The sequence below is a fragment of the Sinohyriopsis cumingii genome, chromosome 18 (genome assembly GCF_028554795.1).
Source record: "Sinohyriopsis cumingii isolate HCF-2022 chromosome 18, ASM2855479v2, whole genome shotgun sequence".
Lineage (NCBI taxonomy): Eukaryota > Metazoa > Mollusca > Bivalvia > Unionida > Unionidae > Sinohyriopsis > Sinohyriopsis cumingii.
In genome coordinates this window covers 22,508,915-22,522,732 of record NC_142978.1, presented here as the reverse complement: position 1 = coordinate 22,522,732, position 13,818 = coordinate 22,508,915, and the positions used below count along the sequence as shown (strand labels likewise).

At 36.6% G+C, this 13,818-nt stretch overlaps 1 protein-coding gene across 2 annotated transcripts in view; it reads left to right on the top strand.

Moving 5' to 3' along the window:
- The window catches only part of LOC149776212 (hypoxanthine-guanine phosphoribosyltransferase-like), a 51,275-nt gene that overhangs the window by 15,048 nt on the left and 22,409 nt on the right, over nucleotides 1-13,818 (top strand). For both annotated transcript variants that reach the window (XM_089942564.1, XM_089942565.1), the window contains 2 exons: nucleotides 2,056-2,121; nucleotides 7,120-7,220. In XM_089942564.1, coding sequence (XP_089798690.1) covers nucleotides 2,056-2,121; nucleotides 7,120-7,220 — 167 coding nt within the window. The remainder of the gene's footprint in view (nucleotides 1-2,055; nucleotides 2,122-7,119; nucleotides 7,221-13,818) is intronic.

Below are 13,818 nucleotides of genomic sequence, written 5' to 3'. Positions count from 1 at the left end.
TCTCAAAAATTACTCAGCAGAATTTGGCACAAGGATGTTTACAATTTGTGCAAATTATATGTTCTTAAATATGGACACCATTATGAAAAGTAGAAAAAAGCTTCAAATGACTTTGCAATAATTGCTCATCAGAATTGGAGCAACTTTGACGTTTAAAAAAAATCGGACATAGAGGGTGATTTGTGCATATGATACTTGATCTACTATCAGATATGCCCAGCATGACTATAAATAGGAAAACCTTTAACTACTTGTTAATATCTACCCAGCAGAATTAGACCAAATTTGATAGCTTGTTGGCATAGAGACCATTCAGATCTTGACAGTCTACCTTTCAAAATGGTCACTGTTACTAAATTGATAAAACCTTTTAGCCTCTTAATGTGATTTGACAGGCTTAACTGAAAATGACCTAGTATGCAGTGTCATCGGATTCATTCAGGAGATTATAATTGACCATCAAATACAGCTGCTGTTACTCAAAGTAGAAAATATGTGCTCCACTTTGTATAAAAATATTGTTCAACAGAATTTGACGAATTTTATCTATGATGATGCTCTGCCCCCCAAAAAGTGGAGAGAAACCGTAAGACTTTGTTTCATAACATATGCAGTCAACATCAAATATCTATGCAGAGCATCGTGCTCATGTATTAAAATGCATGGTGTCAGAGTGATCTTTTGTCTACTTCGACTTTGTGTTAATTTTTCAGCTTGATCATTATTGAGCATATAATATTAAATCTAGCGCGAGTTACACATAGCTGCCAACCCTCACGAATTTGGTGTGAGTTTCACGACTTTTTCAGCGATTCGCGGATTCACGCCGTAAGCCAAACATTCATGAATTCTCCAATTCTCAATTATTTTATATCTTTAATAGAATAACCGATTTCCCATTAAATGCTTGTCGTGATATTGACAGTTGCCAAAACGGTCCACTACTGCTGGTCGCAATATTAGTAGAACTACAGCCGATTAGTACAGTTGGTCTGGTAGCAAGCATTTTAGCCTATTTTAATCTATATGTATAAGAGTAGTTTTACAAATGCTTTTGAGAGAAACTGGGGCCTAACCGAAATTTTGCTCTGCGCATGCGTCACCAACACTGATTTGAGTTACCGTTCAGCAATACATGTAAAAAATGAAGTTTAATTTGGAATATATCAAAAATTGGCCGTGCATTCTGCCATTAAACATTGATATACATCATGCTTTTTGCACACAGTGTGCCACAAATTGTAGTATTGGGAATGGTGGCAGAGACTATGTGAGGAATCACATCGGTTGCAAAAAACACTTAGAAGTTGGGTAAATTAAGAATTCGCAGATTTCAGCTCTGGAATATTTTAAGCCATCGGCGGAAGACCTGCAAGCTACCAATGCTAAAGCATTAATTGTGAGTTTTCTTGTTGAACACAATCTACATTTATCAGCTGGAGACCATGCTAAACATTTGTTCCGACAAATGTTCCCGGACTCGAAAATCGCTTCCAAATTTTCCTGTGGAAAAACCAAAAGTGCTGCAGCTCCTGTGCATTCCTCACAGCAACAGTTACAGCAAAAGAGTATTTTCTCTAGTGAGGAAAAATAAGACAGACTTTAGGGCCTCCTTAGCTGCAGAAAATTTGTCAGCAATTTTAGTCACCAAGATCAACCAACAGGCAAGGAGTCTGAACTGTTTTGAAAACAAATTTATGATCAAGCAGTTGAGGAAGTTCAAGTCTGCCACAGTATCATGTCTTGATAAATAACCACAAGAACAAGTGAAGTTTATGATTACCATAATAAATAGAAACGCAGATATATTTCTGCATATATGTAGTGTTTTAGTTTTATATTGCGATCTTGATATAGTGTAGAATTGACAGTCAGAGTGGATGGAGTTATTGTCATGGTAATTCATATCCAAATTCACTACTTTTTATTCTATTTTCACAAATTTTAAGCCTGGAAAGTTGGCAGCTATGGTAACACATTAGGGATACAAGAGAAACATTTTTATGTCCCATGAGAAACTAGTCATAACTAATTTGAAGATATTTCTGCTTTCAGAATGATCAATCCTTAGACAAAGTGGAAGTAATAGGGGGAGACAACCTTGATAATCTTAAGGGCAAGGTGAGATGTGGTACCTAAAACAGGTACCTAATTTAACTATATCCTAAGGATATATGCTTCATTTGCACAATTAAAATGTTATTGAGCAAGCCAAATGTTCAGTTTCATGCCCAGTATTTTGTTTAGAATATGGAGGAAAAGTCTTGATTTTTGACTTTATTGGTTTTTCTGGTAATGGATCAGAAGAGCTTATGCCATCTCAAAATCTTATTTCTGTTCATTTGAATTGATGGTCATATTGGCATTACGTTTTCACTACAAGGCTTTTCATTCATCTTCTATTGTCCAGCATCAAGACACCATTAGCAAAAGTTTGTTATTGCTACAAAACTTTACAAATGCATTCATTTCAAGGTGTGGTTGAAAATGTAGTTGCTCTGATATCCAATATGACTGTCACAGTGGCAGTCATCAAACTCTTGCTATTATTTCTCCTCTAAAACTGATAGTTGTATTGGCTTAGGGTTTTTCTTAAAAGTCTATTTACAATGTCATGGTGATCCTACCAATCTGACATGTAATGGTGGCTGGATGCCATCTCAAAAATCTTATTTCTGTTCATTTGTATGGATGGTCATATTGACATTATGTTTTCACTACAAGGGTAGTCTAGTTATATGGCCACCATGGTGGCAGTCTTGAAATGGTCATATTGACCATTATAATGTCTTTTATGCCCTAAATGAAAATGGTCCTGCTATGATGATCCAACAAAGTCATCACTATGGCCATCTTGAAAAACTTCTCTCTTCTTTTCTGCCTGATGGATGAACATGGGGTTTTCATCAGAAGACTGCTTATAATGTCTGGTTGATTCTTAATGAAATTGTTGCTGAATTCACATCCAGTATGGCCATCTTGGTAGCCATCTTGAAAATCTTTGATGGTCATATTGACATGGGGATTTTCACTAGTAAACTTATGATGGCTAGTTTGTCCTAAATTAAAGTGGTACCCCTTGGATTACTGCTGTTGAAATGTAGTTTTTTGTGGGGGTAAAACTAATGTAATACTTAACAGATACAATTGCAAAGATTCTTTATTCCCACCTCACATATCATGTGCTCTAAATCCAAGTTAGAGGAGGCTGGTATTATGTATGTTGGCTGTGACTAAAGAGTTGAACTGATATCATGTTCTTTTAATTTATGGCCCTCCATTACAAATTGGATGAGGGAATCAGTTGCTTTGACTGGGGATTAGAGTCCTAGAAAAGGAAAGCAATAAAAGGGTATCTACAGGACTACATAAGGGGTAAGGGTTCTGAAGGAATACCTTAGGTCAGTGCTGTCCAACCTTTTTTACTGATAAATGTTTTTCTTGAAGCCGAGGGCCACAGCAGAAAACTGAAAAGCAACGACTATATAGCTGCTCAAGCTCTGGCAGGCCATTTAAAATCAGCTAGTGGACTGTGGGTTGGACAGCACTGCCTTAGGTGAACTAAGCTTTTTTGAAGTGGAAGGTCTCATATTTTCTTACCACTCTAAGAAGGAAGGGATGATATTTAGTTTGGGCTTTTGGATATAATGACCTGTTCACTTAGCTTGTAAAGAACTTAACCAGGACCAGATGGGATTCTTGCATGTTTGTGAGGTTATGCTTGTTGCCACTAGCATAACATTTGAATCAACTGCTTTCTAAGTGATATCAAAGCCATGGGAAAGTTGGAATTGACCTCATTGACCTTCGACACCAAAGAGCTTATTTTTACTGGGGGGGGGGAGAACCTGGTTACCACCTGGGATTGTTGAGCAGCTTTATAATCACTTCGGTTCCTCAACTTCTGCCTGATTCGATGATTGGTTTCTGCTTATTGTTTAATTATAGACCACATGCCTTGACTCTGGTAAAGGTGAAAGTTATAAATATCTACAGGTTAAACAATTTTAGAGTCAGCCATACCGAAGTAGTGCTTAGATACAGAAGTAGTACACACGAAGCAAGCATGTACATTGTCCGTAGGGGACCTTGAAAAGCCTTGAAAAATGAATTGTTCCCTCAAAGCCTTGAAAACCCCTTGAAAATTTAAAATATTTTCTGGGTACCTTGAAAAGCCTTGATTTTCTTGAAACCAAAAGGAATTCATAAATAATTTTCATTTTACATAATTAAATAACAAGAAATGGGGAGCTTTTCAAAACGCAAATGTGATTTGTGTGCAATGGGAGAGAGTGCTCCAATGTCACATGCAGCTGGAAAAAAACCCCAAGCTATTGTAATGGTGCCTAATACAGGCAAAACAAGATGCCTTCAGCATGAAATAATTTTTGACAAATGAGGTATGTTTGTGAACACATAAATTCAACTTTTAAAAAAGAAAATATATATAGTCTTAATTTGGGAGTGGAAATAGGATAGACGAAAAAAAAATTGCAATGAACACGATATATATAAAAATGTAGAATACAGCTAAGCTGAGAGAAATATTGATATATCAAATATGAAATAGTATAAATATTCATACGCTGTTTTTAAATAAGCAATAATATAAAAAACAAATATCTTTATTTTGTTTGTTTATGGGGATGAGTGAAGAAGAAAGGAAGGTACTGATAAAGATGTTGAGACAATGACAGCTGTTGCTGATTATGCATTGAAAGCAAAGAACCATAGGAAAATTTCCTTTATCACAACATAAAAATAATTTGTGGAAAAGTTTAAAAGACAAAATCACTATACTTAGAGCTCTTGAAAAACAGTTTGATAACAAGCTACAAGAACTGAAAAATTCACTCTAAAATATTTTGGACTTTGTAAATAGTGTTGTGTAGGCAGAGTAACATGAACTTTGTTCAGTGACTACATTATTATAATGCCCAGATGTAGGCTGTTTAATATTAATGGGAAATATATCAATGATCATACTACTGACCTAATGTTTTACTTTTGTTTTTAAAAAAATAAGTTTGCAAGAAATGTTCCTCATATGGAGTAATAGTAAGTATTTACTTATGTTTACATACAGTTTCATTTATGTATCCTTTAAAATTAATGTAATAATACACCTTTAAAATTTTGACAGAAATTTGCTACTAACCGTGCATGTAGTGTTCATGGTACTCTAGGATTACTGTGTGTATTTGATGATTCCAGCTGCAAAATGTACAGACCAAGATCTGCTGTCGCATAATGCACTGGCAGATCTGGGTCTTTGCAATTTGCTAAGAGTATCCGGTTGACCCTGATCTGCAGACACATTATGCTACAGTGGATCAGGTTCTTTGTTGTTTGCAGTTTGACTCAACTTATAAATGAGTGCATATGGTACTGTTAATCTTATTTGCCATTCACTCCTTCTACTGTTAAAATCATTTGCTGTATTAAAATTGTATCAAAGCATTCTTAAGAATTTAAGTTATCTTGGGCAGCAAGATGCAGATTGTTTTGAACATTCTGGAGATTTTTTTTTTTTTTTTAAATTTGGGGAACAAAGGTCAGTATTTTCAGGGAATGGTAGCAAAGACACAACTTCCACCCAAGGGCTTTAATAATGTTCTTTGCATTATCTTGAAATCTAGAGGCTGTAAGTGTTCTTAGCGTTGGAAAGACAGTAAATGTATATAATAAAATCTGTCACCTATAAAGTCTATTGCCACATTTGCCTGTTATCCTTGTGTGTGGAGATAATTGTGAATGAGCCTGTTTGACCATCTGTCTGTCTGTCCATCAGTGTATACATGTATATTTCGGTTGAGATCCTTCAAAATGGATAGGAAAGGGTCATTAACCTCAGAGAATTGGTAGTCTTATGGGTGTAGACTTGGCCAGCACATTAAAGATTTGTTATCGTTGGGGTGGGTGGTAGGAGGAGCTATTTCACATAACTCTATATTAGTTTGTCTCATATGTCAGAGAAGGGTCAATTACCAAGAGTTAATAGGTGTCAGTGGCCCTGGATCCTGCCTTTGGGATCTTTTTGCTAACTCCCTGGGAATTAGTCATTGGTTTTTAACACTGTTTTTTAGATTCCCACCCTATTGTCATATAAGTATTCCAAGAAAAGACAAATTTCTTAATGCTGCTGACCAAGGCTCTGCCATCTATTTCTTACCCACCGACCCCTCCAAAACTAGGAACAGGTAACAACCAGGAATCTTCAGATCTTCACGTATAGCCACATTCACTTATACTGGATATAGAAAGACAAATGCAGATATGCATAAACTGGCCCCTCTGTGTGTTCTTATCCCTTGGGACATCTCTCTACAGGCACATATATGCATAAACTGGCCCCTCTGTGTGTTCTTATCCCTTAGGACATCTCTCTACAGGCACAGATATGCATAAGCTGGCCCTTCTTTGTTCTTATCCCTTGGGACATCTCTACAGGCACAGATATGCATAAACTGGCCCCTCTGTGTGTTCGTATCCCTTGGGACATCTCTCTACAGGCACACATATGCATAAACTGGCCCCACTTTGTGTTCTTATCCCTTGCGACATCTCTCTGCAGGCACAGATATGCATAAAATGGCCCCTCTGCATGTTCTTATCCCTTGGGACATCTTTCTACAGGCACAGAAATGCATAAACTGGCCCCTCTGTGTTCTTATCCCTTAGGACATCTCTCTACAGGCACAGATATGCATAAAATGGTCCCTCTGTGTGTTCTTATCCCATGGGACATCTCTCTACAGGCACAGATATGCATAAAATGGTCCCTCTGTGTGTTCTTATCCCTCGGGACATCTCTCTACAGGCACAGATGTTAGGATTACCATGCATACTTTTGTAAGTCAAGTCGAACTGCAAACACCAAAGATCCTGATCAGCCGTAACATAATGCATTTGGACTGAACTTACAAGTGAGTAAGTGTGGTAGGTGGGACAAAGCAGGGAAGCGTGGTAAGATCTGTTTTGCAAAGCACATCATTGTATAATGCTCACCTTGCTGCAGATGTAATAGACCAAAAATCTACATCCAGTATGGTGGAAACTAAAGATAATAAACTTGTCATGTTCGTTAAAAAGGTCTATATATTATTTTCTGTATTGCAGAATGTCCTTGTGGTGGAAGATATTATAGACACTGGAAAAACCATAAGAACATTGTTGTCCCTACTGAATACTGTCAAACCCAAATGTGTTAAAGTGGCCAGGTATGTACACTTCTTTCTTTGCATATCAGCCTTAGCTCTAATGGTCATAAACAAAAAGAACTTATGTAATGGTCTCTCATCTCTCTATTTGCATACCAATATTAGCTCATTGGTCATAAACAAAAAGAGGTGATGTTGTGGCCTGTCGCCTGTCTTTTTGCACAGGTTTGTTATTCCTCACAAGATCTAGTTCAGTGAAGAATGGTGTCCATTGTGAGTGTTGCTTCCTGAATGGTGATCTGTAAGAAAATCTTGTTAATGTTACTTCCTGGTCATATTGTTATGGAGTTTAACGAAACGTCTTCATATAGTATCTTGTTTGTACAAAATGAAAAAATTTTTTTTTCACTAAAATGCACCACATTATGGGTAGTTTATCATACATAAAAACGATACTTATGTATCCTTCAAAACATATGAAAATTCTCATTTTGAACAGCTTGTCATGCTGGCATGGTTCGGGATGGGTTTTTAAAAAAACATTTATCGTTAATTTATGACCTTAATTTGATCTCTAGGAGGCATACTTTTGTGAAATCCACAATTTCTGTGGTTCCAAATTGATGAATACCATAATCCATGCTCAAGAAAGGTGTCTGCAGCAATTCAGATGCAAGTCAAGGTAGACTGGTCTTCTGGAAATTCATTTCTACTGCAGCTGATCATTTGGCAGGGGGTGGGGCTGGCTGTATAAAACTATTAGAGGTCATTGTTTGCAGTGTTGTATTTCATTCAGCTGATGAACACAGTGACTTATACATATATTAAAGAATTTTAAAAACCTTTATATTTAGTTGTATTTGAATAAACAAGTTAATAGTCAGCAGTCAGACATTGATTTCATGGTCAGAGTTCTTAACTTGGGGGTTTAGCTTTATTGGTTTATTGGCATGACAACACAAAGAAAAAGTAATGGATTTTTATGGAACCCAGTTTGTAGATGTGTCTGATGAATACCTTGAGTAACTTAATTTTCTTTTCTCTAGAAAATGATTGCTATAGATTTAACCAAACTCGGTTGTTGGGAATATCTAGACATTGCATAGATTTAACCAAACTTGGTGCTTGGGAACATCAAGATGTTTCATAGGTTGACTGATCTTGATATCCATATATAGGTTCAGGGTCAAAGTTAAGGACAGATAATAAAATTTACTGCTCTTACATGTATATTAGAAAAATGTTAACTTGAGCATGTTCAAAAATGCCAAATTTGGTATGTTGGAAGTCCTTCAGGAGATCAAATGATTTATTTCCACATCTTTGTTTGAGAGAATTGTCTTGTATGATTTTTATGTTAATTGTTTTCTTAAGGTGTTATCTGTGATTTTCTCTTTGAATGGGGGACCACTCCAGTGGTCTGGTGGTTAGAGTGGCCACCTCAGATGCAGGAGGTCACGGGTTTGAACCCCTGCCAAGTTATACCAAAGAATAATAAAAATGGTTCTAACAGACACCTCGCTAGGCACTAAGCATTAAGAGGTTAGTGTTAGGACTGGTCGGCCTGGTGTCAGGATAATGTGTTTGGGTGCCACATCTAGCATGATGCCCCAGTGCTAGACAACACTAAACTGTCACACTAAGGACAACAGCCATAGGACTGACAAATTATTAAAGCTACATTAAAAATGTAAATAACACACACACACAGACCTGACAACTCTTCGATTTTGCCACAAGTCTTAACGAAAATTACCCTTAAAATACGGACTTATGGCATGCTAGCAAAAATTATGGAAAAATGGTCGTTGTTGAAAAATCCGGATAATTTGTTCATCCGGGTTTCATCTTAGAATTAGTGAAAGCATGTAACCCGAATAACTTTTACAGCAGCACCCCAGATGCTTGAAACTGCACATATTTGTTTATACGAAGTGTCTGCATGATCACACTGTTGATTGTAGAATGTTTAAAAATGGCATCCAGAAGTGATGTGTTGTTAAGACGAAAGGGAAAATAAGCTTCTAGAAAAGTGTTAATAATCAGCACAGAAGAATAAAAAGGAGTATTTAGATCCTTGTGAATAAAAGCTGGAAAGGACAGTTATTCTTATTGGACATCACATGCCAATTTGAGTATGTCTCGTGGAAATATGATTGCTGTCGTCATGTGAAATGGAAAAGAATTTCCAAGAATTATGTAAAGTTGAGAGATAGCAACAAGCCATTGAGCTGCATAGGGCTTGGAACTAGAGTTTGTGTAACTGTACTAGTGGTAAATAAAGTATGCGTACTTTACACACTTTTCAGTTAAGCATAATGTTTATCGTCAGTGTGTCAAACTTTTAATTATGTTTTCCAGCTTTACAATAGCAGTTACTGATATTTTGTTACACCTTACTGAAAACTGGTCAATCTCACGGAAAAAATTAACTGCCTTACTGAGATGGACTCGTCAGGGTTGGCAGGTCTGCACACACACACACTCCTTGAATAGGGCTTTGCTAGGAAGAATGCAGAATTTGGTGAGAGCTGGTTATAGTACATGTTAAACAACATCAACATATTGGACTGTCAGATACATTCAACAAAGACAGGTCTTACTGTCAGATACATTGAACAAATATGTCTTGCAAACTGTCAAACTTTCAACAAAGACATGTCTTACTGTCATATACATTCATGAAAGACATGTTTTACAAACAGTCAGATACATTGAGCAGTGATTTCTTGCAAACTTTCAGATACATTCAACAAAAAGGTCTTACAAACTGTCAGATACATTCAAGAAAGACATACATGTCTTAGAAACGAAATTCTGTCATAATAAGAGGCAAAAGATATGTGGAAAAAAATGAAACGAATTATGCCATTCAGCTGTTTATGTCATTGATCTATTCATTAAGTGGGTAGATGAGGAGAAAAGTGAAATTTATAAATGGCATCATTTTGATTATTGTTCACAGTACATCTTTAGACATTTTGGTAAGCATTGCAGCCTTACACGCTAATAGTGTATAGTTACAGCAGAGATCCTGAAACAGGTAATTTTATGAAATCTGCATTTTGTTTGTACTTTATGCTTCATTATGTTCATTCTGTATTTAATTTGCATTTTGCTTGCATTCCATTCATGTTTGCATTTCAGCTATCATCTCACCTGTTTTTTTATTTATAGTATCAGAAATGCATTTATTGCTTCAATTTTTATTTTTTCATTTAAAATGCTTTGATAACGGTAGGATTCCATTGTCATTAGCATTAAATGTGGACAAATATTGCTGTCCTATCTTGTCTCATGGAAAATGGATCATCTGTAAACTGGTCACTACTTTTGACACTTCCCAAGTAATAAGTCACCCATAGGAGGCCTTATTCCATGATGAGGCTGACTTTCTTATTAACAGTACATGTAGGTCATGCAATTAATTTCTGTGATTTGGAAGTTTACTTCTGTTTTTACAATGAACTTGCTCATTTATGATAAGTTGTGTCCATTATTTATTTGAGTGTTACTGTGGTGCAGCTGTTGGATAACATATCATGAGTTGTGTCCATTATTTATTTGAGTGTTAATGTGGTGCAGCTGTTGGATAACATATCATGAGTTGTGTCCATTATTTATTTGAGTGTTAATGTGGTGCAGCTGTTGGATAACATATCAGTTGTGTTCATTATTTATTTGAGTGTTAATGTGGTGCAGCTGTTGGATAACATATCATGAGTTGTGTCCATTATTTATTTGAGTGTTAATGTGGTGCAGCTGTTGGATAACATATCATGAGTTGTGTCCATTATTTATTTGAGTGTTAAGGTGGTGCAGCTGTTGGATAACATATCATGAGTTGTGTCCATTATTTATTTGAGTGTTAAGGTGGTGCAGCTGTTGGATAACATATCATGAGTTGTGTCCATTATTTATTTGAGTGTTAATGTGGTGCAGCTGTTGGATAGCATATCATGAGTTGTGTCCATTATTTATTTGAGTGTTAATGTGGTGCAGCTGTTGGATAGCGTATCATGAGTTGTGTCCATTATCGATTTGAGTTAATGTGGTGCAGCTGTTGGATAGCATGTCATGAGTTGTGTCCATTATTTATTTGAGTGTTAATGTGGTGCAGCTGTTGGATAGCATATCATGAGTTGTGTCCATTATTTATTGGAGTGTTAATTTGGTGCAGCTGTTGGATAACATATCATGAGTTGTGTTCATTATTTGAGTGTTAATGTGGTGCAGCTGCTGAATAACATATCAGTTGTGTCCATTATTGATTATAGTGTTAATGTGGTGCAGCTGTTGGATAGCATATCATGAGTTGTGTCCATTATCGATTTGAGTGTTAATGTGGTGCAGCTGCTGGATAACATATCAGTTGTGTCCATTATTGATTATAGTGTTAATGTGGTGCAGCTGTTGGATAGCATATCATGAGTTGTGTCCATTATCGATTTGAGTGTTAATGTGGTGCAGCTGTTGGATAACATATCATGAGTTGTGTTCATTATTTGAGTGTTAATGTGGTGCAGCTGCTGGATAACATATCAGTTGTGTCCATTATTGATTATAGTGTTAATGTGGTGCAGCTGTTGGATAGCATATCATGAGTTGTGTCCATTATCGATTTGAGTGTTAATGTGGTGCAGCTGTTGGATAGCATATCATGAGTTGTGTCCATTATTTATTTGAGTGTTAATGTGGTGCAGCTGTTGGATAACATATGAGTTGTGTTCATTATTTATTTGAGTGTTAATGTGGTGCAGCTGCTGGATAACATATGAGTTGTGTCCATTACTTATTTGAGTGTTAATGTGGTGCAGCTGTTGGATAACATATCATGAGTTGTGTCCATTATTTATTTGAGTGTTAATGTGGTGCAGCTGTTGGATAGCATATCATGAGTTGGGTTTGAGAAAGCTATTTGTTAATCCGCCTTTGTGGCATGCATTCTTTGAATGTTTTACAATATTTGCTTATTGTGCTATGGCAAGACAGATTGTTTTGAGACCAGCATCATGTGATTTTCACACTCCCGTTAAATGCTTCACATTTCTGTGAAAACTGATATTTTTGTATATCACTTAGCATTCTGAAGAACTGTGATATATACTTTCTTATAAGATGAGTTCGACTGCAAATAACATGGACCCTGATCTGCCATTGAATAATGCACTAGTAAATCAGGGTATGTGTTGTTTGTACTACTGATTGTTCCCAGCGTGCTGAGGATACCCAGATTTGTTCTCACATTATGTTACAGCAGATGAGGCTTTATTCTGTTTGTAGGTGAGAAAGCCTGCCAGTAGCTTCCCATGGGTCAGTGGCTCTTGCCAGGGTTTATCCTAGATTCTGAGTTATTCTTGCAGTCATGTATAGTCTTGTGCTCAGAAATGGTGTCAAAGCAACAACTAAGACTAACAAAAAGATAGTAACTAACACAAATAATTATGACACTGTTAATAAGACATCCAATCAGCAGAACAATGGAAACAGTGAATTACTGAACAGTAAGAAATTCCAAAACCAGTATCAGTAGTCTTTGGGAAACACTTAATGAAACATGATTGTTGTTGTTGTATGGTTTGACGCCATTTTTCAGCACAAAATAGGCTATACAGAGATGGCAGTGATCCATAACGGAGAGTGCTTTAGACCACTCGGGTCCCCTGAAACATGATGGATCAATGCTATTGTTATTCTGTATCTGACCACTGAAACTGCTTCCATGGGAATGACAGAAATTATGTCAGTGTGGTAATGCTGGTAATGGGCAAGCCACCATGAGTACTTTACAAGCATCCATAAACATGCTGATGGAAAAAACTAGAGAAGACTCTTGAGAAATAAACCATTTGCACTACTTGTACAAACACCTGGGCAGATATGTGAACTCCACAGTGATAAGAAACCATTTGCACTACTTGTACAAACACCTGGGCAGATATGTGAACTCCACAGTGATGGGAAACCATTTGCACTATTTGTACAAACACCTGGGCAGATATGTGAACTCCACAGTGATGGAAACCATTTGCACTATTTGTACAAACACCTGGGCAGATATGTGAACTCCACAGTGATGGGAAACCATTTGCACTACTTGTACAAATACCAGGGCAGATATGTGAACCCCACAGTGATGGGAAACCATTTGCACTACTTGTACAAACACCTGGGCAGATATGTGAACTCCACAGTGATATGAAACCATTTGCACTACTTATACAAACACATGAGCAGATATGTGAACTCAGCATTGATAAGAAACCATTTGTACTACTTGTACAAACACATGAGCAGATATGTGAACTCAACAGTGATAAGAAACCATTTGCACTACTTGTACAAATACCAGGGCAGATATGTGAACTCCACAGTCATAGGATATGAGAACAACATGCAACTATTATCAGAATTAATGAATGGCATGCTACAAACAAATTGCCTCTGATCAGTGTTATCAGAAAATTAACCATAAAAGGCAAACATGTGAATTTGTCTAACCTCAATAACTGATTGCAATATTCACATTACTAACACAGCTGATATAGAGGGAATTGGGACCAATATAGGCAACATATTGAATAAGTCACTTTCATTTGACAAGTTCATTCTTGCACTGAGTAAGATTAAGTGGGTATTGTGCCAGGTTTTTTGCTCA